The sequence below is a fragment of the Lepisosteus oculatus genome, chromosome 10, assembly GCF_040954835.1.
Source record: "Lepisosteus oculatus isolate fLepOcu1 chromosome 10, fLepOcu1.hap2, whole genome shotgun sequence".
NCBI classification, from domain to species: domain Eukaryota; kingdom Metazoa; phylum Chordata; class Actinopteri; order Semionotiformes; family Lepisosteidae; genus Lepisosteus; species Lepisosteus oculatus.
Window position 1 is genome coordinate 20,048,024 of NC_090705.1, and position 27,512 is coordinate 20,075,535.

At 44.4% G+C, this 27,512-nt stretch overlaps 2 protein-coding genes across 3 annotated transcripts in view; one reads left to right on the top strand and one right to left on the bottom strand.

Moving 5' to 3' along the window:
• Positions 1 to 4,740, bottom strand: part of smarcc1a (SWI/SNF related BAF chromatin remodeling complex subunit C1a) — a 34,815-nt gene extending 30,075 nt beyond the window's left edge. For both annotated transcript variants that reach the window (XM_015357156.2, XM_006635664.3), the window contains exons 1-3: positions 4,476 to 4,740; positions 971 to 1,090; positions 64 to 149 (exon numbers count right to left, since the gene is read on the bottom strand). In XM_015357156.2, coding sequence (XP_015212642.1) covers positions 64 to 149; positions 971 to 1,090; positions 4,476 to 4,670 — 401 coding nt within the window. In that variant the 5' untranslated portion in view covers positions 4,671 to 4,740. The remainder of the gene's footprint in view (positions 1 to 63; positions 150 to 970; positions 1,091 to 4,475) is intronic.
• Positions 4,741 to 5,637: 897 nt separating this feature from the next.
• Positions 5,638 to 26,713, top strand: LOC107078586 (KAT8 regulatory NSL complex subunit 1). Its single transcript, XM_015357158.2, has 12 exons — positions 5,638 to 7,676; positions 13,101 to 13,242; positions 16,469 to 16,542; positions 18,839 to 18,998; positions 19,385 to 19,541; positions 20,572 to 20,775; positions 22,097 to 22,233; positions 24,711 to 24,829; positions 24,957 to 25,068; positions 25,159 to 25,268; positions 25,446 to 25,617; positions 26,038 to 26,713. The coding sequence occupies exons 1-12, from the start codon at positions 5,800 to 5,802 to the stop codon at positions 26,464 to 26,466; spliced, it is 3,693 nt and encodes a 1,230-aa protein (XP_015212644.2). The 5' UTR covers positions 5,638 to 5,799; the 3' UTR covers positions 26,467 to 26,713.
• Positions 26,714 to 27,512: the final 799 nt, after the last annotated feature.

A 27,512-nucleotide genomic window follows, 5' to 3' on the forward strand; every position in this document is an offset into this window, starting at 1 on the left:
CCAGAAATCCACAACACACTAGCTCTCTCCCATTATCTACCTTCGTCTTCCAGTATCACTTACCAGCCCTGCTCACTCTTGAATTTGTAAGCTGAACCCAGGATGTGACACAGAGCACCCCCTGGCTTGAAGTCCAGGAAACATTTTGCCTAAGAAAGAAAAGAAAATGTTAACACATCACTGACATTAAAAAGAGTACAAAACAGTAAGCATCTTGTCCCGAATGAATAAGATCACTTTATTAGCCATATGCAATTTCTTGCATTAGGAATTTGTCTTTTCGCAGACCCCAGCTTGCTCTCCATGAGACATACAGACGAGGAGAGAAGCTTGGGGTCAGAGCGCAGGGTCAGCCATTGTACAGCGCCCCTGGAGCAGTTGGGGTTAAGGGCCTTGCTCAGGGGCCCAACGGAGTAGGATTCCTCTGCCGGCTGCGGGATTTGAACCGGCAACCTTCCAACCACAGGTGCAGATCCTTAGCCACAGATCCACCGCTCCGCCCCTATGCTGAATGCGGGCCTGATATATATTTGTATATATTTTAGTCTAACAACCAGCCTGGTCAGCTGTCTTAATGTGCTCTGGCCTCATAAGACTGCTTTGGTGTGTAGGGAGTAAGATTAAGCAACATACAGGCAGTCTGGGTAGCAGCAAACTGAAACAGGTAAAGAGTCTAACTGACGTGCACTTTAGTGACTTTCACACAGCTTGATAAGAGTGAGAAGGAAAGAGAATGGGGCCGTAGAAGCAGTTTGGATACAATGGTACAGATATGGACTAGTAGTCAGGTAAAACAGAATAGACAACTGAAAAACAAGAAAATTTAACTTGGGGTATAAAAAATGAAAGAATAAAAATCTCCTGTGGGGATTTTGGCGAGAGAGGCACACAGACAACTTGTGTGATGACCTAGTAACACTAACATACAGTAAGCTGACAGAAAGGGGAACAGAGAGAGATATGGACTCACAGGCAGTTTGGTGAGAGCAGGGTTGTTGACTCTCCTTCCAAAGGCATCCTCCTGGAACTGCAACAGCTGTACCACCAGACCAGCCAGGGACTTGTTAGATGGAGAGTCAGCCTGGACATACTGTAGAACACATCATTTGAGACATGACACAGAGCAGGAACAACTACACAACACACTGTAGTGCACTTGCAGGGCATTCTGGCACTGACAATACTTCCCAGTGCTGTAACACATCACTGGATTCACACCGACATTACAAGAGTGTAATCAAACTACCAGTCTGTACCCTCGCACAATAGCATCAACTAACCAAAACAAACATTGAAGCCCTGTGGCATACAAACTACAGCAAACTGCCATTAAAGGGTTTGTGAAACTGATCATTACAAAACATACAGTATCCAATTCCATTCTCCCATTTCAAACATAACTATGAGCTTCTTTGACATTTTCGCAGAACACACCCAAGTCTAAATTTACCACCTAGGAACAGAAAAATATTACCAAAGCACTACAAATCCCAACCATTCATTACTTCTGCTATATAATGAATATAAATATGATTATTCCTGCCAATTAAAAAAAAATCAGTAACTTTAAACATGTGGAAATGAACCATGGTACTCAAGTAGAAATTCAAAATTTAGAACAGGAAGCAGTTCTCTACACGTGGGTTGTGGATATCTGGAATAAGTTGCCCAGCTCTGTTATGGAAGCCAGCATTGTGTCTTTTAAGAAACAGATGTATGAGTTTTTTCATATCACTTAAGTACCAGCAAGCAAACGGGCCAGATAAGGAAAATGACCTCCTTTCGTATGGAACGTCTCTCATGTGCCTAATCTCACAAAAGACACACATAATGTGATAAATATCCACTTTAGATGGAAGACACTTTAGTGTTAGATTAAGACTTTATCATTATAAACATGGATTGCACGGTGCTGCAGTGATTAGCATTGCTTCAATTCTAAAGAGGAGTGGAGGAGCAGTAGTAGAGGGATGTACTGACATACGAACACGTGCATTGGAATTCTTATACGCGTTGATCTCTCGGGACATACACAGCACTACAGACAACACCACAAAATGTACACAGTACATTACAAACATAATAACAGGAACAATAAATATGTTGTGGGACAATAACTATGTAGTAGTGAGAGAAAAACAAAACATGGTAGACTATGCAAAAAGTGCATAGTGCAGATGTGTATTGAGTCTGAGGCATTGCAGTTAGCTGTTGAGGATGCGTAGTGCAGCAGGATAGAAGCTGTTCTTAAATCTAGAGGTCTGTGTTTTAATAGTGCAGTACCACTTCCCAGAGAACAGTCTGTGGCCAGTATGGTTGGGATCCTGAATGATGGATTGGACTTTAGTGCAACAGCGGATGGTGTGAATCTCACTGATCAATGGTAAATCACATCCTATAATCCATCCTTAATCCTAGAAATTGCTATCTGTGTGGAGTTTGTATGTTCTCCCCCGTTCGCACAGCTTTCTTCCAGGTGCTCCGGCTTCCTCCCACAGTCCAAAAACATACTGGCGGGTTAGCTGGCCCTAGGTGCGAGTGTGTGTATCTGTGTTTGTGCCTGCTTGCCCTGCAATGGAGTGGCACCCCATCCGGGGTGTATCCTGTCTCTTGCTTGCTGCTTGCCAAGACAGGCTCTGGCTCCCCTGCTATCCTGAACGGGACGAAGGAGTTAGAAACTGGATGGATGATTAAACATCCCTGGCAAGGCCAGACTGAGCCACAGGAACTCCAGCAGCACTCAGACAAACCCTTATTCTCTCATTGTTCTTACAAAATATGACTGACCACACACTGTGACCTTTTGCATTGGAGGATATTTGCAGTGCGGCCACTGGGCGAGACGCAGACGTATCTATTCTGGAGTACCTACAGAGTCATCCACGAGTTCCTCTGGATGAAACAGTTCAACTTATTAATGAAAACGGTAATCGGACATGTCTATAAAGGTTCAGTCTGGATTGTTGCGAGAAGAAACACAGCCACCAGAAACAATACCCAAAAGCCATGTGAACTAAGATAAAGGTTAGCGCAATCCAACAACCAAGCAATACAAAACTCTTCAAATCATTTAATATCAGCTGATCCACTATCCACCTTTCAGTTCTTTAAGCATAGGAAACGTTACTGACACAGCCACAAGCAAACATCTGTCAAACTACAGCGCCCGGAAGCTCTTTCAGACACGCACTGCTTTAGCATAGATAGGAGAAATAAACTCCCACTTCTCTGCAGTTTAATCCGATTCGGGTTTTACGGGTTGCACTCTTATGCATCCAGTCAAAACCTGGATGTTTCAAGTTGGTAACCTTCCCACGTAAATCTGCAGGGGGGACGTACGTATCTCCTTCAACTCCAAATCGATCAAAATGCATCAAGAGCAGCTTTTGGAGTCGAATTGCAACTACCGCTCAGCAACACGAGATCTGGGCTCATCTCCGCCCCCTTGCTTCGTAGCTCCGTTAAAAATACCAGTCGGCCATCTGTACAAATTGTGATACCACACATACAACCTACAAAATCACACGTCCCCCCCCCCCCCCCACACACACACACTCGCATTTCGATTACGATATCGTGTATCCAGCAATGCCGGCCAAGGCGGTGGGGCTCTCGAAACAAAGCGTTTTCTCTGCTTGAGGAGGCAGGAGACGCAGCTGCCGTGCAGACAATCCACACGGGACTCTTTGTTCGAGCCTGCGGGCTGTGTCTGGACAGCGGCAGCATCCCGGAGTCACACAACTGCGAGGAGCAGCACCACCTGCGGCCGCCTCCACCTCGCCCGCGGCCGGCACGCCGACACCACCGAACCCGGGGCCCTTTTCTTTTTTCTCCGTGGGCTGACTTTGGAAACGAAGTCAGCTGTCACATGCGTGTGGCCTAGGGTTTTGTTTTCCGTAACTGCTGGCCCTCGACCAAAGCTGTACATCAACATTAACCTAAACACACCTTTAGTTTCACAGCGCTTTCCACGGAAATGTGTTTTGCCGTGTCTTTTTGGGTGAGACCGTAATATCTCCCCTAGAGGCTTCAACATTGCCAGGCAAATCCACTTCCTTTGCCTGCTGACCAGCGACCAACTTCAGAAAAACACAAAATTAACACCAATACTTCGATCCATTAACGCGCCACCCTTAATCACGGTTATCTGCCCACCTTTCGTACAAAAATCCACTCCATTATAGAAAGAATTACTTAAAAAACTTGAATTCACCGTCACCCACACAACATCCCTCACCATCAAAACAACTGACCAACAGCCTCGATGCTTGCGTTTAGCGGCTTGCTGGATAGAACGCAAATCGGTTTAAAAAATGAACCGATTTCCCTTGCAATGGGGCCATCTTAAGTAAACCAAACGAATCAAGAGCATTATTACTCCCTCCGCGATTTCACTGCCCGTACAAAAGGCGCCTCTCTGTCGAGCAAGGCGCACGGATGTAGCCGCCGAATCAATGGAGGTGGAAGAGCTTTACCTTCTTGTAGTGCTTTCCGATCCATAGCCGGACCGACTCCAGCTGAGAGACCGTCTCCGAGCTCTCCCAGTACTTAGCAGACGGGCCCCCATCTTTCTTTCTGCCCACCGAGAGAGTCGAAGCACCGCTGCCCCCTTGCCCGGCCGCCGGGCCCCCGGAGCCCGCTCCCCCAGCTGCAATTGCTGCTGTCGCCATTGTTTTGTGCTACTCGCCTCGCTTCCTCCCCAGCCAACCGCCTAGCTCCCAATTCAAGGCCTAGAACCGAACTGCGCAGCCGCCAACCTGCTTCGCAGGGGCTTCCTTGGGAAGGTACTCCCTCGCGGGAGGAGTGAAGGCTAATGGGAAATGTAGTTCACACTCATTTTAGGGACATGTCTGTAATACAATGCTCTAAAATATCTCTAAAAATTGAGGTATTTTAGAGATATTTCACACTTGAAGAAGGCTCCACGGCCGAAACGTTGTGTTCCCTTTCTTATTTTTTCCAGCATGGAATAAACCTATTACTTGTTCCTAAAATATCTCAATATAGCAATCTGGGTTAAATAGCATTCTCCGTCATCTCGCAATTCAGCCTGTATAACAGGATATTTGTTGAGTAGTTTAAGTAGGTAGCTGCGACAGCATGCGTAGGCTGCAAAGAAACAAGTTAAAAGTTTATTCCATGCTGAAAAGAGGAAAGGAAACAACGTTTCGGCTGTGGAGCCCTCTTTGGGCGTGTCGGGGTATTAGTTGAGTATATTGCACTGAGTATTACGGTTGACAGCCATGCAAATGTAAGAAAAAGAAGATATGATATATCAGGATGGAAACTATGAAAGATGTTAAAAAAACACCGCCCTTTGTAGCTATTCCAAAGCAAACCCAAACAAACATATCTTCACAACATTAATTACCTGATAATATTTTGTAATAAGCCTACAAAAATGGATAGTAGGCTACTAAAATATAAAGTTCTTTATGAGCTCTTCTGTACCTCTTGTTTAGAATCTTGAAGAAATCTTGAAGGTTTACAACAATACTTGCAAAATCAATTACGATAAACTCAGAAGTGCTTTTATTGTATCGTACTATTGTAACAAGGCAATATTCATCTTGCAGCTTTAAAGGTAACGGCATATTCCCCGATTGCAGAGTAGTGACAGGCGCCTGCGCGCTGGTCGTCAGTGAGCTGACAGACCTCATACCATGTACAGCACAAAACGCAGAGAGGCAGTGGGAGTGACGGGTAGGACAGCTCCAGTCTCTGCGGGACACGGAGGCAGGGCGGCGGGAGCCTTGACTGTCCTACCAGTCCTGGCCATGCCAACGACCAGATACGGCGATGTATTTTTATTTTACCTGGCCTAAAATGAGCGGCAGTGAAGCGTGTGGGGGAGGCGGGGCAGAGGGGACCCTGCCCAGCGGCGAGTGGGGAAGCGGGGGAGGAGGCAGCGGTGAGCTCGCCGACAGCGACGGAGCTTGTGTGCTTGCTCCTACCGCCGCTGCCGCAACTCCAGCTCCGTGCTGCGAGGGAGAGGCCGGCAGCGCCCGGGCCCAAATGTATAGCGATTGGAATCATGAAGATAAAATCCGCAATAATGTGGACGCCAGCAGTAAAAATAAGGTCGTGCTTCTGGACAATGCCAGTGACAGCAGCGGGGGAAAGCGCGACCGGAGTGCTGAGACTGGAGAATGCGGAGAGGAATGCCTCAGTCTTGCCAATGGAAACGGAGATCTGCTGAAGGGTGCGAGCAGCATTAATATTGATTACAAAACCAGTGGCTCCGAGCCTGGAGAAAATGGGGGCGGACGGAGCCTTGTTATGGCTGTTGCATCGGGGAGGACAGAATGCGCGGAGGGCAGGGGGCTGCAAGCTGCCGCCTGCAAAAGGAGATACAGCAACGGATCCAAGACGGAGAACCGGGTAAGCAAAGTCTCAGGCACCCGGAATCGTGCAATAAATTTGGCCGCTGCAGTCACGAAGCGTCCTGGAAGTAGCCTGAGCAGAGCGCCGAAGAGGGTCTGTTTCACGGGGGAGATACCATCAGCACACTGCGGCATCATCTCGGGCTCTGGAGCCGGCTGCTCGGAGTTGGAAGATCCCTCGTTCTGCTCTCCGCCCATAGAGTTCAAGACCAGCCTGGCCGGTTCGAGGCATTTTAAAAGCCACTCGGAGATCCCCAAGCCCGCCAGCTGGGCTCGCTCTGCCACGGTACACATCTCCAAGCGTGGGAGCAGGTGTGGTGTTTCGAGTGGTTTTGAAAGCCCCGTTACATCGAACAGGATTGGCGTATTCCCATACTCTAGTGCGGCAAAAGACAGCTGTGTTAATTATATTGATAGCAGCAATGGACAGGAGCCCAGAAGTGCCAAAGGCAGGGTGAGACTGTATAGGGTGCGCTCCTTCCTGACGGCCACAGCCGGGTGTAACAGCGCGGGCAAGGGCAGCAGTAATGCGAATGGTTGCCGGGGCCCACAGAACGGGAGCAGTTTCTGCCCAGCGCTCCGGCCCGCCTGTGCTTCTGCTCCAGGGATAAGCAGCGTTTTACACCCTGGGCCCCAGGAGAGCCAGCCTGGGCGGCAGTCCTGCCGGTCAGCGAGCAGCTGCCTTGCCCAGCCCTGCCGGCCAGTTAGTGGGGGAGCGGACGGCATCTCTGGACATGGAAGAAATGATGGCAAGGAGATGTGGGCAGCCAAGGGGGGCCCTGCGCCGCAGAACGGTGTGAGTTTGGGTTTCACCTCAAACGGCGTGAGCAGGGTGACTTGGGTGCCAGTGGCGGCACTAGCTCGGGCCCTCCGGGGGGGAAGACGGCCCCCGGAGGCCCCCAGCCTCAGGGCAGTGGAGGCGGGGGCCGAGGAGGCCGGGCGGAGGCAGGGGCGGTTGGAGGAGCGGACGGAGAGGCTGTGGAGGCGGCTGCAGGCGGTGCAGGGGAAGCAGCTGGAGAGGCACGTGGCCCAGCAGCTGCGCGGCCTGGCGGGGACCGTGGCGCGAGGCAGGAGGGGGGGAGGAGGGGCGCCTCTCAAGCACGGCGCCCTCGCGCCCGGCACCGGCGAGGTGGCCCGGTTTGCGCAGAGCTGCACGGCAGCCCTCAGGACGGTGGAGAGCGCCCTGGACTCGGACGCCACGGCGAGCAGCAGCTCTGGAGGGGAGAGCGAGAGTGAGGAGATCGGGGAGAGAGGAGGCAGCGTCGGCCCAGCTCCGCACACACCCCACACACTGTGAGTAACTCCCCTGCGCCCCAGACAACCCCTGAACCCTGTAACTGCACACTGAGCCCTGCTCCATCCCTTACACTGCAGGTCACTATCATAAGCTCTTGCATGCTGCAGTTACCAACATGCACACATTGTCTTTTCAATAAGCACATAGAGAGGCAGGCCTCAAGATTGAGTTCAGAATAATAATAATAATTGCTTACACTTATATAGTGCTTTTCTGGACACTCCACTCAAAGCACTCTACAGGTAATGGGGACTACCCTCCACCACCACCAATGCAGCATCCACCTGGAAGGCCATTCCTAACTTCCAGCACTTTTTGCCATCACTGAGAGGAACTGTTCCTCAAAACATCTCAAGGGTGACACAGTAGGGCAGTGGTGAGATTTGCTGCCTCACAGTGATGGGGCCCTGGGTTCAGTTCCAGACTTGGGGTGCTATTGGCATGTAGTTTGTATGTTCTCCCCTCGTTGCCATGAGTTTTGGCTGGGTGCTCTGTTTTCCTCCCACGGTCCAAAGACCGACTGGTAGGTTCCATTCAGAGTGTACCCCTTGCCTGTTGCTTGTTAGGATACTGTAGACTCTGTCCCTGCAGCCCTGAATTGGCTGAAGTGGTTAGCAAATGGGTGGATGGATGGAAGGAAAATGTATTTCACTTGTTTCGGTGGAACCTGTTTTAACACATCTCCCTCTAGAGGTAATTTTCTTTTCGCTCTGAGCTGTGTCAAGAGTTGATGCGATGATCTGATAGCTCTTGCTCCAGGAGGTCAGTGTTCAGGCATTTATCCCCGGGTGAGCTGGGGTCTGTACCAGGAAAATAACCTGCTTTTAAAGGCTATGTAAATATCCAAGCACATGAAATGCCTGAGGTTTTGCATAGCTTTTGAGGTAACTAAAGTGATCAAAACTTTAAGTCAGAGCTGTACGTGAAGCATGTTTTTTCCCCTCCCAGTCTTAGAACAGAATAGAAAGAAAAATGGTAATTTGTGATTAGGGTTTAGACATTGGTTGGGGTCTGATATGAAAGCTTCTGTGACTGGATAAACCCTCACCTGATGGACTGGTCTATAGCTTCCAGAGACCCTCTTCAAACTACTGCTGCCATGGCATGAACAGAAGGGTTGATGGTTTATTTTGATCATCTCGGTGTCTTTTTCTATATTTTTTCATCCATTCTTACAGACGTGAAAGGACATAATAAAGGTAGCATTCATGGATATGGCCATGTGACCTGCTTTTTTAAGATCAACTTAAATTCATTAGGGAATGGAGTCTGCACGCACTTCTAATTGTGTATTTTTATTCTTCTGGCTTCCTAATATACTGGTTGATAGCTCTCGTGTTTCTGGTATGTCTCACAGGGATGCAGACTGAAGGTCGAGCTCTCTGTGAAAAAGGCTGATGTACTAAACCTGAGGGAGGCAGATTCGTGAAGTATTTTCCCGTATTGCTTTGATCACAGAAAATGTTACAAATAAAAAGGAGAATTTGAACTGCTTGCATGCACTGCTCTAAAATAGCATCTTGAAAGATTTATGCTAAAGCCCTCTTGTTATAACGTCAGTGTGCTGGCTACTTACAGAAGGTGTAATCTCAATGTAACAGAAAATGTTTTTTTGAGAGACTGCAGAGTTATCTGATAAATCTTACTGATCAGAAATGATCAATTGTATCAATCAATGAATCATAACATATTTATAATTTAAATGCATATCGCCTCTCAGGTGTGACTTGAATTAATGAAGCTCTGTTTCAAAGCCAGATGTGGAAAATGACTGCAAAAGAGGAAATTCCCTAGGAGGAGGCTGTACCCAGGAGCGATTGCCATTACACCATCAGTTTATTTTGGTTTTATTGAGCCTTTCACCTTTCAGGGTGCTGTCAAGAGGAGCCGAGTGGCGGGAAAGTGATGTGAAAGTACGAATTGTGTATGGGGTGTTGCTGACCAAATCCGTAAGAAGGAAGAAGGTTTATCGTGTTCACTGCACTCCTTGGATTCTTCCTTCGAGTGTGTCCACTGCTGTTCGTATCGGGAGATTGACAGTAGCAGGGGATTGCTTTTTAACTATTGATCCTCTTGGGCAGGGCTTCTCAATTCTGTTTCTAGGGACCCCTTTTGAGTTCTGTTTTAGGCCATGAGGTACTTTGTGTGGCTGAAACTGTTATAAAAGTAGAGGGATGGTGTTATTTCAAAGCGCTCACCCATAACTGTCAACACAGATAGCTTAATGGCTCAGCAATTAATGATTTACAGACAGAGGTCTGAATTACTCTTAGTAAAACACTCCCTGGAAAAGCAGGCTTACCTCTGTATGAACTCAGTTGATTAAATTCATCATATGAATTTACTTTTAGAGACATAAATGCAGAGAATTTCGATACCCACCACCTGGTACATAAGTTGTGACCTATTCAGTTGTCCTGGATCCATTATTTCATTTGGAAAACTATGCAATGAGAGGGAATTCACCTGTCCCTAAAGTGGAAAGCCAACTTTTATAGACTGATATTGAGTTTTTCATTTCCAAGCATTGGGGACACCAGCTTTTTTCATTGTTTGTTTGCTCAAGAAAGTCTGTAGTTGTTGGAGAACTAACAACCTTTGAGTGGGGGAAAAAAAACAGTAGCTTTGGATCCAAGAGTTGTGATTAGGCACTTTTAGTCATTATTACACTTTAGGTTTCATTATACTTAGTTTGTTCACATGTTAATGCCTTTAAACTGAGGCATATTACTAGTTTCTTCTTCTGTGAACATCTGTCTAAAATATCCATTAATTACACACACCATTACTTTTCTTTCTCTGTAATTATACTATTATCATCTCTGAGGCACTGTTGCTGTGTAGTATGGGCAAAATCCCTTTGTTTTAGCTGTTATTTCAGTATTTTTAAATTTCCCAAATAGTTCTTCTGGCACCTGTCTTGAGATGTAATTGCGGGTCAGTGAACTATTCAATACATCCCTTTGTGGACGGGACAACAACTCCAGTGTGCTGTGTCTTTGTGTTTCCAGAATGCTGGGGGAGGGGTTTCAGTCGGCACCCTATACCGCAGCCTTGGTCAGAGCTGTGAGGATATTGATCTGTAGATCAATCTACAGATAGGATGCAACAGTGAGAGTGAGCGAGATTGTGGAAATGATCAATCAGGACTCATGAGTCACCATGAACATATTGATTGTCATTGGAAAAGATAATGCCACACAGGGTAATTCCATCTTGAAGTGGCCCTGAAGGAATATAAGTATGGGAATCAATTTATATAAATATACTGTACATATACAGAGCCTTGCACAAGTATCCACCCCTGCGATTTCCACAGTTTGAGACATTCTGATCTTACAATCATAATACTTCTAAATAGAAATATTAGAATCTGCATAATCTGCTACAAACTAATGAAGATAAAAATACAGATAGTATAGAATTAAGATTTTAATACACTTCTCAGTTGCATAAGTATTTAACCTCTTTGCTGTTACAATCGTAGCTCAGTTTAGGTCAGGTCACGTCATGTCATTTCCCAAACCGCGTCGTACCATACAGTGTTGCGGGAAGCCGGAGCCTACCCGGAAAGCAACGAGCGCAAGGCAGGGTACCCCCTGGATGGGACGCTGGTCCATCGCAGGGCAAGTGCAAGCCAATCGTACGTGGGGACAGTTTGGAGGCCACGGTAAAGGCCGAGGGAGGGAATATGGCCCGGACACTGGGATAACTCCCTACTCTTATCCAGAGATGCCGCAGGATCTTTAATGACCACTGAGAGGACCTCGGTTTAATGTCTCATCCGGAAAACGGCGCCCATTACGGTATAGTGTCCCCGCCACTATACTGGGGCATTAGGACCCACATAGACCGCAGGGTGGGCGCCCTCGTAGGTCCCACTAATGCCACTTCCAACAGCAACCATAGCTTCCCAGGAGGTCTCCCAACCAGGTACAGGTAGCCTCATTGGGTCGCCAGTTGAGAGCTGCAGGGTGATATGATTGCTGGCTGCTCAGTTTAGGTGCCAAATAATATTTTGAAAGGTAGGAAAATTACCATAGTGGTTTGTGTGTATAAATGTATTCAAAGTGATTGCCTTAAGCTTCTTTCTCTAAATCCCCTCAGATACTGTATTACATTTCAAGTCACAACTTGCAAAGTGATACGACAAATCGACCGTGAAGACCAAGGAGCTTTTGAAACAAACCAGGGGTAAAGAGGTCAAGAGGGGCTGATCAGGAGGGGGTTACTTATTTCTTAGAGTATGGTGAAGTCCAGCATTAAGAAGTGAAATGTGCATCACACCACACAGGTACAACCTACATTTGGGTGCTCTTCCAAACTGAGCAGCTGGGCAAACAGGAATTAGTTAAGGATGTGAATTGAAGCCAGCAGTGACACTGAAAGATGTGTAAAGCTCTGCGTCTGAAAACAGGCCTGTAAGGACATAGAGTTCATAGATGGAGATGCACATGTGCGGTCCTGCAGCACATAAGCCCCCAGACACATGATACTGCAGATAAACTTGCACATAGCAATCTTACCGTGCATAAAAGGGCACAAATACAATTGCATGCACGGGCACCCTGTCAGAAAGACATGTATGTACATGTGTAGCTGGTTGTGGGTGTGATAGTGGAAACATAGCCCCCAGGTTACTATGGTTGTGGCCACGTGATACCTTCCCACGTTCATCTTGACCACGCCTGGTAGTCATGGAAACGCGGTCCTGTTTCTACAGATCCTTTCCAAGCACGGATCAGTGAGTCTCCCATTCTTTTCCTCAGCCTCGCATGGTGGTTGTTGTCAGATCAAGCTGCACGAGAAAGGTTGATCCCTGTTATTTAGCGCAATTCCTAATAACACTTTCGTACGTTAACTCCCATTTTCCACTAATCACTTTTAGTTGCAGTTCCTGTTCTGGTTGTAACAGGTTTTGTGGAGAAAGGTTTGAAATAGAGGTGCATGACAGCTGCAAGTGACGTGCACTGTTGACCGGTTTTACAGGTTTAACCAGTTTTGCATATGAAGTTAGTTATATGTTTGCTGAACAAACTGTACAGTAGTGTAAAAGGAGATGGGGCTGAAGTTGTTGATTAAGTTTAAAAGGCATTGGAAATGGCATTACTGTTGAAGATCAGGTGTTACCCTCAACTTGCTCAGCGGTCAAGCAACAGATAAGACTGCCGTTGCCCCTGTCAATGAAGCACGCTACCATTTAGAGAGGACATTACTTTTAGAGTGGTGGAGTATAGTATGGTGTAATGCACGGAGAACTACTACATCCTGTACTTTACAGAACACTAAAATGACCTGTTAACAAGCACCTGCTTCTCTACATCAAAAGAATTGTTGGAGAGTGCTCTCTGACACTTTCTCTGTCTCTCTTTCTGTCTTTCTCTTCTGCCCCCTTACCTTTTTGTCTTTCTTCCTTTCAGGCAGGAGAGCGCAAGGTGGCACTGGCTGGAGCAGAGGGCAGAGCTGGGCAGTAGGTGGGCATGGCTACAGGCTCGGGTATCGGACCTGGAATATCGCATCCGAACACAAACTGAGCTGTACACTCAACTGAGGCATAGCAAGGTATAATAACGCTGTTTGTGTAGGTTTCCTTTTTTCTGCTGTCAGCTCAGGTGTAGTCAGTGTGTTTTTGCCAGTGTCTGTGTGTTTAGATGCCTGTGATCCTGACAGAGACCACAATTCCTGGCCAGCTACTCTCTTCCCTATCCAAACAGGTAGCACACCGGAGCACTGTGTGCTCAAATCCATCTACACTAATACTAGCATTAGTGCTCAAGCACTTAGTATAGTCACATCAGGTATTACAAGGTGTTAAAAGTAAATGGGCCACCTAGACCCATTACTCAAGCGTCAACAAGAGAAGCCAAATCATCAGAAAATGTATTTATATGTATTGGTTCAGGTGGGTAGCTGCGTCAGCATGCATAGGCTACAAAGGAACGAGTAATAGGTTTATTCCATGCTGAAAAAAAGAAGAGAGAAAACACAACGTTTCAGCCATGGAGCCTTCTTCAGGTGTGAAGGAGCCTTCTTCACGGCCGAAACGTTGTGTTTTCTCTCTTCTTTTTTTCAGCATGGAATAAACCTATTACTCGTTTATTTGTATTGGTTTTGTCGGTGCCCTGATCTTCGTCCCACTGAACTAGTGCACTGTAGACTTGAAGATTACAAGCATTAGAAATATTCTCCAGGGGAGAATTATAAGCAATTAGAACAGTTGTTCTACTACTAATGTTTGGCAGAAAGCTTATATCATGTAGCTTTCATTGCTTACAATTGAGATATGGCTGTAGTTAATATTTAATTAATTGACTGCAAAACATTCCCTGTGCCACAGTTTGATTTTAAAAATCTTAAGCTTCATACACATTAGTGATTTACAATGTAGGAAGTGGGAAGCTGCAAGAGTCTTGTGAGCTGCAAAGGAACATGGTGTGGTCAATTGCATTGCATAAATAAATCCACGTCCACATCCACATCCAAAATAAAAGTTACATTAGAGGGAGGATACGTAGCTGAAACCTTATGGATTTTAATCAGATACTTCTTTTCAGCTTGTAATTATCCTCTACTTGTTCCTTTGCAGTAATATATGATTTGTTCTTGTCTTCATATTTCAGTAAGGTTGTCCAGTTGATGCTATAATTCTAAACACTGCGCCAAAACAGAATCATACAGGCACAAATAACCACAAAAATAGCTTGATGAATATACTAACACACCTACCTTAGCTAGATATCCATAATCAGTGTCCAAGTCTCCAGCAGCAGTGTCACCAGCTCTTTAAAAACGAGAGAAGGGGTGATTGCTGGGGACTCCATATCAAGAGACACAACAAACACAATTCGTCAAAACAAATCCAGAATCCTCTGCAGTATTGTGCTTCACACAAGCCAAAATTGCTCTCAATGTATTGAAACTAGACAAGCATTTTGCACAAGGAGGAGATTATTCAGTTGTCGTGATTCACTTTGGGACAAATGATGCTGGAAAATTCAGCATCTATTCTTTGCAGAGGAAGCATGTGGGCCAAGAACAGGATCAACAATCTGGTATTTTTCAGGGTACTCAAAATATAGTGCAGCGCTCTTTCCAAATCCAAAATCCAAAAAATGTTTTAGTTTGGTCATAGGATCTAGCATTTTTAAGAAATAATAAGTATTCTCGTTGATCTGCTGCTCAGTACAGTCAACTGTTCCGATGACAAAAAGCTGAAAATGTAACTACTAATTAAGCACTTTAACTGAAGTGTTTCATGAAGCATAAAATTATAGATTTTTAGAATAATCCACCATGAATTAAAAAATTCAAACTCTTTGTAATGTATGCTTTTTAAGCACCAGTCAAAAGGGACCTCAGGTGAAGTTAGAGATAGAAAATATTGTAATTGGGACTGAATGCTAGTGCAGAGTTATTTTCATTAATGTAATACAGATGAGTACAGGAAAGATTAAACTATGTAAGTGAAAACAACAGGTTAATTAATGAAGACAAAATCTCTAATGCATTGAAGTAATATTTGTCACTTGTTATATTTAGTTTTTACTTTGAATAGCATAAAATTAACCAATCAGTTATACCTAAGAGTATTTGTCCAGTATTGATTAACAACAATAAAGATATTGTCTTAAATCCACTTAAAGTAAGTCTATGAAAATAAACATTAAGATTTGACAATATTGCTATAAAGGTTATTATTGATCACGGATTTAGAAAGGGCAGGTAGTGTTTAATAAACACATTTAATTTTTCTGGAAAGGTTATAGTAACAGTGAAACAGGTAAAGCCTTCAATACAGTGTATTTAGATTTCTAGAATACAATTCCTAGGGCTCCTCATTAAAGGTTAATTCTCAGATTGAAAGCTGATGAATTCCAGGGAAAGCTACAATTAGAGATTTAACTGGGTCAGTGCAGTTGGTGTCTGGGATGTTCATTTTAGTATTTACAAAAATGATTCTAAGATAGACAACAAGCATACAGTACCTGATTTGGAAGAGACACAATAATGGGTGAAGTACCAAGAGTTACAAAAAGATATTCAGTACTTCCAAGACCAGGCAGACATGTGACAAGTGAAATTTAATATACATTGGTAATATACATAGTGCACCGTATTATACATAGGTAGTAGGAATATACATTTTAAATACATAATGGAGGTGCTGAGCTTGTAGACGCAGCTTTTGAAAAGGCTTTAGGCTGTAAGTGTTTTTGTGGACGCCTCTTTGCATCATCCATTCAATGTGGTGAAGCTATAATAATGGCTAACAGAAGGCCAATATACATTGTGAAGAGTAGTTAAAATGATAAATTATGCAGAGTTAAGCCTTCATTAGAATACTGTACCGTTTTGGTTGCCAGGTTTCAAGAAGGACACAGCTACACTGGAATCAGCCCAAAGAAGGTCAAAGGAATTGAATCTCTTTAGTCTTTAACAAAGCGGGCTAAGAGGGAACTTAATTAAAATCTTCCAAATCCTCAAAGACATCAACAAAGTCAAACCCCGGGGATCAACAGTTAAACATAAACCAGAGGACACACATGGAAACTAAGGGGAAGTAAGACTGAGAACAGGTGGTATTTGAATACGCAAGGCATTGTGGGAGTGTGAACAAGTTACAAGTCCTCTCTATTGAAAGGGATATAATGACTTCAGGAAACAGCAGGATAAGATTAAGCACTTACTAGTAACTAATTGAGCTACAGGGCCTGAGAGATTTCCTCTTGTGTGTCACCTTTATGGTTAAAAGTTCAGTGTGTGCATATTTTCTGGTTGTCTCTCTCAGGGCAGCGGAGTGCTCCAGTCCCAGGACAGTCTACTGCCCCGGCTGCCTTGCCCAGCAAATGGCGCCCTCCACAGGTCAGTTGCACTGCACTGCCTGGCCCACACAACGTTCCAGACCCTGCCCTGAGGTGTGGTAGGGTAGGCCGGCACTCAGGCGGGGTACCAGTGCTGCACCCTACAGGCCCCCGCTCTCACGATAAGGTGGGACAGACCTAAGAGAAAAAGACTACTCTATTTCCAGAGCAAGAGACTTCTCTGGCTAAAGATTTTACTGTCAGGCAAAATAATGCATTTTCCACATCTCAGTTAAAGTTAATATAGTACTTATAAGGCCGTGCTGTTCTCATTGCTTGAGAGGGCATTGTTGGCAAAGTAACATGGAAACAGTGTATTGAAGCATTCAAATCCTAAACCTCTGGTTATAACCCTTAAAATAAGCACAGTTATTTTGTATAGAAACTTACATGGGTGCATAAATTTAGTTTACACCAAATACCTCATTCACAAAGATTCAATACAAGTCTACAAAAATGCATTTTTAACCATATCAGATGTGTATAATAACTAAAAAGTAAATATAAATATTCACAAAAGAGAGTGTTATGTAGATGTGCTGTGGAAATCCTAAGTACTTAGTACAGGCAAGTGCATCTGCATAACATAATTAATGCTAATTTATTATATATTTGTGGATATAGATTTACTGAAATAAACTTAATGACTAGTGTGAGTAGTGGGCATCAGTGTGGAGTAATGTTTAGGTCTCTGGACTTATTTTAGAAAGGTTATATGTTCAAATCCTGGGCATTACACTGCTATTGTTTCCTTGAACAGAGGTCTCACGCTTTCTACAGTAAAGTTTTTAGCTGTACTGTATATAATTTGGTACACAAGTGATTTTACATAAAAGCAGGTTCCTAATAATAAATGTATCTGGGAGTAGCAACAAAGCCCCTCCCTTTTCAAGACAGTTTTGCATTCAAGAGGTAAAGGGTTATGAATAAGAACATTTCTTTGATAGAGGAATATTGTTTCCTGTAAATATTCCATACTTATCGGTATACTTTATTCATTATGTTGTAGTTACACGTTAAGTTTTCATTTGACCAATAAGAAAGGATAAAGTTCTTATAAGCTGGACAAAATATTGGGACTAATCAGCTCTGTTCTTTAGTGGATTATAATAGTAACGTAATAGTAGTCAGCTATTCCACTGTGATTATCCATTAGCCTGCTAAAGATATACAGTATATGCACCAAATGCAGTGATAAGCATATTGTGCACTCCTTTCATTTTACAATATACTGTATTTTAATGTAATAACTTGAGAAGGTCCATGTCCTTGTCTGTGGACATTGTTTTGTTCCAGTGAGTCTGACAAATTTAAGGTAAAGGTAACTTCTTTTACGACTTTTCCAAAATGGTGGCCAAGCTATTTTACCAATCCACATGTCCTGAACATAATCCACCAAATATAAAAGCTGTGCTTTAGATTGATTTAAAAGAAGATGATCTTTGAAACATTTTCAAAACCTTGCTTAGGGGAATCCTATTGTGTGACCAAACTGCCTGATTGATCATCTTCATCTCTCGTCTGTGGGACTAAAAGACGTCTCCTGGGTTTGGCACACTATACCACTATGATATAATGAAATACAGGCATGTGCAAATCAGACCTTCAGTAATACTGGCTCATGGCAGTCATATTTTTAAAGATAGCAATTTGCCAAGAACATTCTTGACAGACAACACGCCCTACTTTATGAATTCCACGTTTCACTCAAATCAACCTCGCAGTCCTGAAAGTCATTCAAGTTGTTTGTCATACTCAAAGATGGTGTCCAAACCATGGAAATGGGTTTACTGTAACTGTGTTACAGTAACAAAGACTGCCCAATCCCACTAATTGTTTTCATAAATTTGGATGAATAAACCCCACTATTGATACACAATAACTTATATTTATAAACATTTATACTACTGGGCCTTTTCATGTAAGCAATAAGAATGAGCCTTTCTCATGGGGAAGGTTCTTAGTGGTGTACCACTCAGAATTTGAATTCATAACCTTCAGCTACAAGTCCAGGACCCTAACCATTTTCCACACTGCTGCGTCTAAACCCAGAACACAACCTGTATATTTAGACCAAATAGATAAATAAATCTTGATTCAACTAGAGAAAAGTGTGTTTGCTCTCGGATCGGGGTACACAGTGGTGTGTTCTGTGCAGACAGCGGCGCCACGAGCACACAGAACCTGTGTGTGTCTGGGGGGTGGTTCCTGCTGGATCAGTGTGTGGTCTGCGTACGTGCTTGCTGGCTCTCGGCAGGGTGGCAGTGTTCCCCATGTGTTGCGCTCTGTGCCCCCAGCCCCCCAGACCCCCTCAGGGCACGATTGCAAGAGGAGGCGCTGGCAGCCTGCCCTTGCCCGCCGGACCGCAGCGTCACGGCGGCGCGCGCTCGCCCACTGCCCAGACACCGCCGCCCAAGACTGGTGCGCCTGGAGGGAGCGGCGCCGCTCGGCAGCAAGGTTTGGATTGTGCTTGATTTTCCCATTTGTGTGAGTGAATCAGGAGTGAGAAGGTGTGAAACTTGTGCTTGAATATGGCCAGAATCCTTGGAATGACCACATTTGAAAATAATTTGAAATCGGTGTGAGGTAAATGCAAATAACAAGTATGAATATTTTGAAAATATAATAGCACAAATTAAATATGAAGATGTATTTTTGTTCTCCTCCATGCAATGAGAGTGTAGTGTGAATGTACTGTATATTTTGAAACTTGTTTTACTGATATATCATAAATCCTTCCAATATTTTGGCATCTGTTTATAGAATTTGTCCTGTCTATAATTCCTACTTTCCCATTTCGCCTCCCTCTCTCATTTCTTCCCACTCCCTCTCTGTCCTTGCAGACGGTGCATTTTCGGTGCTGTTGTGAGCCGCCCTCAGGGTGCGTGTTGTGTGGCGGCCGTCCCCAGCTGGCTGAGTCGGATTGGGGATGGGGGTCAGTATGTGAGCGACAGGCCATGCTGGACCCTTGTCTGCACCCTGTTCTGTCCCTTCCCAGTGGTGAGTCCAACTGCAGCACTTGCTCCTGCACAGCTAAGCTGATGAGGGCCTCTGCTGCAGTGTGTGTGTGTGTGTGTTGCGGTGCGCCCTCTAGTGGGCCTGTGAAACCATGCAAGGAGTTTGCTTGTTGCTTAAATCAAAACACTCATTTAGCTTTCTGTATAGACTAGAATTTCTGTACAGTGGCCTGTGATCAACCTCTACAGCTCATCATTAGTAAAGTAAATACTGACAGTGTTAATGAAGTGGAACAACTACACACAAAAATCACTATGTATTAACTACACACACAAATTAAATTTTAGGAATTAAAAATTCCACATTTAAATGAAAATGTATTTATAAACCAGTAATTTATTGAATGTACAGTATTTATTAAAAAAACAAGAATAAAAAAGCGTAGACGTTAAAACAAATAGGTAACTCATACATCTTGCAAATTACACACACAAAAATTATGAATAATAAAAGAAAGTAAAATTTCAGATGCAGGACTGTACAGGAATGTAAATGTCAAAACACATTCAAAGGCTCTGAACTGAAAACAAAGGTTCTTCTAACCAGCACCAAAACAAATATTTCCATACCAATTACAGGTTTCGCAAAAGTCATGCCATCACATAATCTAATAATATTCTTTTACTGCCCCCTTAAAAACGATCACTGTGCTCTCTCCATTTTAAGAACTTAAGAAAGAAATAAGAAAGGGTGGAAACAAGAGGAGGCAATTTGGCTTATTGTGGTTATTTGGAAGTTTAGTAAACTAACTCATCATTGAGTTTCTGGTAAGCAGCTGTTATCAGCCAAATCATTAATGAAATAGTTTTTAAGTACAGATTGGCCTTGATTCATATGAATACTGTAAGTGTAAATGCAAACAAAGAGATGGTAAAGTTTTAGTGGACAGCATAGTGTTTAATATGAAGTATGTTCATCAATATTTGTCCAAAAGTGCCTACGTTTACTCATGTGTAATGTACATACATATTGCTTCCATTCAATGAGCACTGAAAGATTATTTTCCTCCCAGATGTTCCTCTGGCTGTGCAGTGCGGACTGAGTTCCCTCAGCACCTTACATTCCCAGAAACCTCCGTGGCTGCTAGGGGAGCCACCCCCTCCTTCCTGGCTGGAAAACAGGGGCCCGGGGTCCCAGCGTCTCTCCAGAATGAAGAGGAAACTTGAGCTCCCCCAGATCCCCTGCCACACTTTGAGTCACCTGCTTCATACAGCATGTGGGTAGGACCATAATGTGCACAGACAGAGACACTGAAACACTGCATTACCCACGCTGATTCCAATGCTTATCACTGTCAGTGAATACTCGCACTGTACCACTGTACCACACGCAGGACTGTACCACTGTACCACATGCAGGACCTATGAGAGAAAGTACAGCACAAGAGTTGCAGACCACAGTCAGTCTTTCCAGAAATAAATTGCAGAATTTACCATACACTGAGTATTCAAAAGGCCAGAAGAAGTCATTGCAACACCAACAGTCAATTAGCTTTTGAATTCAACTTTAGCTCTCCCCTTACAAACATAACTGTCAAAGCCACTTCTCTGAGCATGTTGTATGTATCCATTTAATTGAAAGTGCTACTGCTCAAAAGCGTTTGCTGTTTGGCACCATCTTACAATGTTAGAAATTCTTGAAATGGATGCTAAATGTTGCTAAAAACAGTAGTTGAGAATATTGAGGTAAACGCATACCCATATCCAAGAGCACCTCTCCCAGCAAAATTGTAAGAGAGAAAAAATATACTCTAAAAATCATGAATATGGAAAGTGTATTTGTTTAGTTTTGAACATTCAGGATATATACTGAGAGGCATGGAAGTATAACAAATTAGTTTTGGAATCACTGGCATTTGTTCTATTTTAATGCCTCCGAATATGTAATAAAATGTATATCATTTCATCCTCTAATCCCATGCAATACACTTGGGAAGGGTTTGTTATGCACTGCTGCTTTACACCTATTATCAGAAAGTAGAAAACCACAGGTTATAAAATGGATGCACTTGGTTTCTTCCTCTCTACCCTATTGAAAAGCAGAATCCCCTGGAAAGCATTACCAACAAATTGTGGAAAAAAAGCGTAAATTTGATCTGAAAATTAATTTCAACAGGAATGGAGACAGACTCTTTAACTTGTGTGGCGCAATGCCTAGTGAATGTACAGGGGTGCTTGGTGAATAGGAGTGGGTGGTCATGTGAAAGGTGAATAAGAGAAAGCAGTAAAAAAGCATCATAGACATTTTGCATTTTAATTACACATTTTAAGTGTGTTTTGTTGTATGAATCAATAATCTAAGCCAAATCGTCTGTGAATATATGATTGCTAGCCTGTTAACTACCACTGAACACTCTGCACTCTTTCCTGATATGTGTGTAATGGTCCATACACAGAGGCATAAAGAAACTGCATCCATACAATGATGCACCCACATGAAGGTTCACCAGTATACACAAAGCAGCGCCCACCGACCCACTCTTAAGTGGCACTAGTAACATCTAAGTGTTGTTGCCAGTGTACATTTGTTGTTGTCAGGTGGTGTCCGTCGGAATGAGAAGCTGCAGAGAAGTGCTGCCAGTCCAAGTGTTCTCATCCCCAGAGCCCCCTCTGAGCCTCCCCTTCACACAGGGCCCCTGCCAGCAGTGGAGAGCCCCCTTTCCGTCCCCCCACAGGTGAGAGCTTGTGTCCGTGTAGAGAAGTACCACTTCCCTTCTCCCCTTCGAGTTTGCTCACCTTGCCTCGCTTCCTCATGTGTTTCTCTGTCAGAGAGCTTTTTTCAGGCTGGTGAATTACAGGTGAGCCTATGTCTCCCCCCAAGAGCCCTCTTTACTGTTTGTGATCCCAGTGCAGTTTGTGAACTCTGCATGTTGCCTTTCAGGCTGTTGCAGACAGGTAACAATCATCTTCTGTTTAGGGTAGTTTCATTATACTACTGTAGGCTGTGCAACTAAAGCTTTGAACTGAGGGGCCAATATGGAGATGTGTTTGGTGCGGTCTATTTATGTTTTGGGTAACGGCGATTTAAAACACGTTTCAGAGTCACAGCACCTTTGTCCTTTAATGATGTGTGAGTTTTTGGTTCAAACTGTTTCATTGGCCAGCTGTGGTTTCTGAGTTTGTGCTTGGTCAGGATCTCTCTTTTATAGACCTGACAAGCTTTCTCTCAGGTCACAGTTAGGGTCCATTGCAGTTTGTGGAGTTAATTTGGATCCTGTTTATATGCGTTTTCCAAGGATGAGTCATTTCTTTAGCTGTTCCTGGGTATGAGAGATGTTCTTCAGTGTAAATTGTACAAAATACGTACCAGCTCCCTGAGAGGGATAAAGGAAATTAACCCAAGTCACCTCAGTTCAGTTGTTATTACTCCTGTGTCATTATATTTATAATAAATAATATAATGTATAAGGCAGCCTGGTAGCACAGTAGTTAGCATTGCTACCTCACACCACTGGGGCCCTGGGTTCTGTTCCTGGGGTGCTGTCTGTGTTAATTTTCTATGTTCTCCCCATTTTCATGTGGATTTCCTTTGGGTGCCAAGGAAGTCCAGAAACATACTAGTAACTAAAATATATTGTGGGAAAATTGGCTCTAGTGTCAGTGAGTGTGCATTAGTTTCTGTGTCTGTCCTGCAATAGACTGCTGTCCCATCCAGGGGGTATCCTGACTTGTGCCCCTTGTTGGCCAAAATTGGCTCCCCCATGACTCAGTATTAGATAGTAACCTACCTGGTTAAGAGGCTCACCCCATTGTTGCATAGGAAAGCAAGCAGTAAAAACAAGAATAGGAGAAATCAATCAAATGTAAATAACATAACAGGTCATTTTAGTGTAAGCACGGGCAAGTGTCAGGAAGAAAAGGTTTGATCATGCAAATGAAAATGCTGTCAGATTTTTCATTTGCATGGGTCGTTTCAGTTCACTCTGTTGATAGATGCAGTCATTTGCGGTAACAACTAAACATGATTTGCATCCAAAGTTGGTGTTTGGTTTTGGGACGTTTTGATAAAACCACCTGTAACCTAAATTGATCGGATGGTCCCGAGCAATACAATAATGTAAGATGTCTCATTTAAGATATTCACGTAAATCAGTGTATCATTCATCTAGTATGAAGAGAAAGCCAATCAAGAAGAATGTAAGGCTGGTTACAATCAAGAGGAGAGCCAGATTATCCGTTTCAGCAAGATGGCTGGGTAGCTTATTCCAGACTCCCACATCCTTTTGTGTAAATACAAGCCTCTGGTTTGTATTTCACCGATTATAAAGCCATCTAGTAGGTTGAGGCTGCAAATGTCTTTGAGGATTTTGCATACTTGAATAAGAACCCTCTCTCAGTTTTCTGTTTATGGGTAAAAACTTATTTTAGCCTGTCAGTGTAGGATATATCTTTAAGTCCAGGAATGTATTTGGTTGCTTTAATGCTACTGCCTACAATTTGAGAAATTTGAGTATTGAACCATATGCTCTGTGTGTATCCATTACAGTTGGTGCTTGTTCAGGAAACTAACAAGTTAATAACCTTTTAACAGCATCTCTTGTTTCCTTAAGTACAATTGGTGGTGTATCCTTAGGTCTTGGAGATCAAGTAATTTTAAGTGCTTCTAGTACATATAGTACAGGGCAGAGTGGTCTGTGGCCAGAAGGTTGCCCGTTCAAATCCCATGGCTGGCAGAGGAATCCTACTCCTTTGGGCCCCTGAGCAAGGCCCTTAACTCTAACTGCTCCAGGGGCGCTGTACAATGGCTGACCCTGCACTCTGACCCTAAGCTTCTCTCCCTGTCTGTGTGTCTGTGTCTCACGGAGAGCAAGCTGGGGTATGCGAAAAGATGAATTCCTAATGCAAGAAATTGTAAATGGCTAATAAAGTGATCTCTTATCTTATATAGCACTTGCTGACTGTTATTTGCTAATACTAATTTAACATGGAAATTTAATTCTGCTACAGAAAAATCAAAGAATGCAGATGACAGCAATGAGTGGGATAGGGAGCATTAGAGATTCATTTTTTTTTGCAGAATGGTATAAGGGTTTTTTCCCCACAGAGAAAAAAGAGGCCATGCTATAACCATCCCCACCGTACTTTAAGAAAAGAAGCACAACGTTTTTCTCAGTGATTCAGCTGTCTTTCTTGGTCTCCTTTTGTCGCGCAGCCCTCTCGACGCCGGCGGGGGGAGAGCTCCTTCGACATCAATAACATGGTGATGCCGCTGGGGCTGGGAGGCGGTGCTCGCGTGCAGAGACTCCAGTACAAGGAGATTCTCACCCCCAGGTCAGCACAGATGGCGTGCATTTCGCTGTTTGTGTGCGCACATCATGCAAACAATTAGGTGTGCTGAGTTGTATTGTACATCCTGCACTTGGTGTTTCATATATCCCCTCCTCTCTCTTCCTCACAGCTGGAGGCAGCTCAACTGTATCTTTGTTCCACCCGTTGGACAGGCGGCCCCAGGGCCTGGAGATGCCCTCGCATCTTTTGAACGGACCGTGGGAGAGGAGGAGGAGGAGGAGGTGAAGTGAATTTTTTAGCCTGCCTGCTGGAGTTGCTGTGTGTGTATCCGTTTACCTGCCTTGTCTGAGCCCCGTGTGTGGACGTTGCAGGTGGAGGACCTGTCTGACGCATCGTTCCTCTGCCGTCACTCTGCGTCTGAGGACAAAGAGAGGAGTCGCTGGGGCACCTGGGCCCGCCGAGCCAGCCAGCGCCGAGGCAGGTTAGTCTCAAGGAAGTCTGTGGGATGTTTAAAAATCTGTTCACATGAAGTCATGTAGAGCACCAGTATTGTGATTAACACTGAATGGTTTGACTACTAGTGTAGTCTCAGCTCGGTTTACAGCTGTTGTCAGGTCCTCTAATGTCCTCACCTGCAGTTTCTTTATGTGTCTCTCAGGTTTTCCTCGCGGGCAGAGAGCAAGGTGATTCCTCAGCCCACAGGTCCAGTCCTCCCCCCGCTGTCACCAGAGCGGAGCCCTGGCAGCCAGACTGAGCAGCCTGACACCTGTCCGCCGAGCCCCCCCGAGAGCGAGGACACCTCCTGCCCCCTGGCTGAGGATGAAGAGCTGGTAAGAATGGGGGACGGGGGTGCAAGACATTGTGCAGTAATTCTGTAGTGTAGTAAGGTGCAGTCATTTTAAAAGAGGAGGGAAAAGTAGCTCCCAACATTTGCAAGTCAATCCCGGTTTGTTACACGTGCCTATTTACACAGCAGGGTATTTTGCTGGACCAGTGTGGTGAACCTTGTACCTTCACAAGGGTACAACAGCTGTGTCTTACTGGAATTTGAAGCCACAGCTTTCTAGAGAACAGAACCCTAACAACAGCTCCACACTGCAGCTGTACTGGTTGGCAATGATATATACAAGATGGGTTATATTATTTCAGCGAAGAGCTGCTTGCCAATAAAATTGAATTACTCCCTGCTTGTCTAATTTCCCCTCGGCGTGCAAGAGGATAACCGATTCTGTGTTTGGTCTGCACTCCAGGCGGTGTTGCCGTGGGAACGCCGGTCGTTCCCTTTGTCAGAGGCAGAGCTAAGGTTGCTGAAGGAAGAGGAGGAGCGCGTCCCGCCGCCGGCTTTGTCCATAGGAACTGCAGAGGACCCGAGCACTACTCGCAGCCACAGCACTGACTCAGGGATCTCCGTGGGCAGCCTCGAGCTCTCTCCCGTCACCCCACAACCCCCTCAGCCCAGCCAGGATCTCAGTCCTAAACTCTCGCCTACTCCCCCCGCCGCGCTGAGCACTCAGGAATTTCTCTCACCCCCTACTATGCTGTCGGTCAACCACAAAACTGTCACACAGCCCCATTCCCCCTCCTTCACGCACAGACCCCCTCCAGCGGCCACTCCTGGGCCCCTGTTGACAACCAGCGCTCCCAGTCCTGTGGTCACGACGCGCTGTGGCCACAGCTGAGACTGGCTGCTGCAGGGAGGGACACAGGGGTGAGGCTGTTGTTTCAAACGCCAATCTGTTTGATATTCAAACATGCTCACCGCTATGGAAGGGAAAAGTGACCCCAGCACTCTCATATACCCCCCTCCTCATCCCCCAAACCTCCCTCTGTTCATTGCTCTCACTGCCATTCTCACTGTTGTGCACATTTTCATTATCTGTGTTATACAGGAGAAATTAAAATTCTCTTCTTTTTGGAAAAAGCAAACTAATGTGCAATGTTATGAATCCTGAAGACATACCCTAAAAGTGATCAAGGTGTGATATTCCAAAGTGTGGCATTGTAGTTCTTTTATTATCATTTTCTCAACTGCCTGTTGGAGAGGGGTCTTTTGTCTAAATGAAACAACTCCATGACTTTGCAGAGCTCCTCAGTGACTTGACCCACACAGCCTGTCCACATATTTCCACTTCTGTCCTCAATGCTGGGAGGATCAGAGAACAAGGATGTCCAATACCCGCTGTGTCAAAACCTCACCTGGAGTGACACTGCAGACCAGGTCTTAATGCGAGACACTTGGGTTGAGTGTCCCAATCCAGACGATAGGTTGTAGAATCTTGGATTCATATTAGAAAAAAAATAAATTTCAAGTTCGCTTAAAGCTTTAAACAGCTCTGTACACAGAAAAAGGTTTATAATGATCCAAATAAGATTTAGTTTAACTCTTTTATTGCTTAAACAATATGTGGCCCAAGGGCCACGATTGATTGTTGTGACTTAAAGAGAAACCTTGTGGGAATGCTGACTCCCAGGAGTTATCCTGGACTAGAAAATCCCCTTCCTTCCAATCATCGGTATATAATTAACAGGATTTGTGGAAAGGCAGACTGAGAAAAAGTGATATTAATCAATCACTGGATGATTTTATACAACATCTTTCCACGGTAAACAATATCTCATATTGTGCTTCATAAACTCAGGTTGCAAAAGGGCACAGTACTGTACGTCTACAGGGGCAAGTATTACTTTTTCTTAAAATAACATTCCACTCATTTTGGAAGAGTTC

Bases quoted from the DNA above. Each gene is read 5' to 3' on its own strand.
- LOC107078586 (XM_015357158.2), top strand. From the start codon at position 5,800: ATGTATTTTTATTTTACCTGGCCTAAAATGAGCGGCAGTGAAGCGTGT. The intron at 18,999-19,384 runs GTTTGGATTGTG...CTGTCCTTGCAG, and splicing joins CGGCGCCGCTCGGCAGCAAG to ACGGTGCATTTTCGGTGCTG. The intron at 20,776-22,096 runs GTGGGTAGGACC...TGTTGTTGTCAG, and splicing joins TCACCTGCTTCATACAGCAT to GTGGTGTCCGTCGGAATGAG.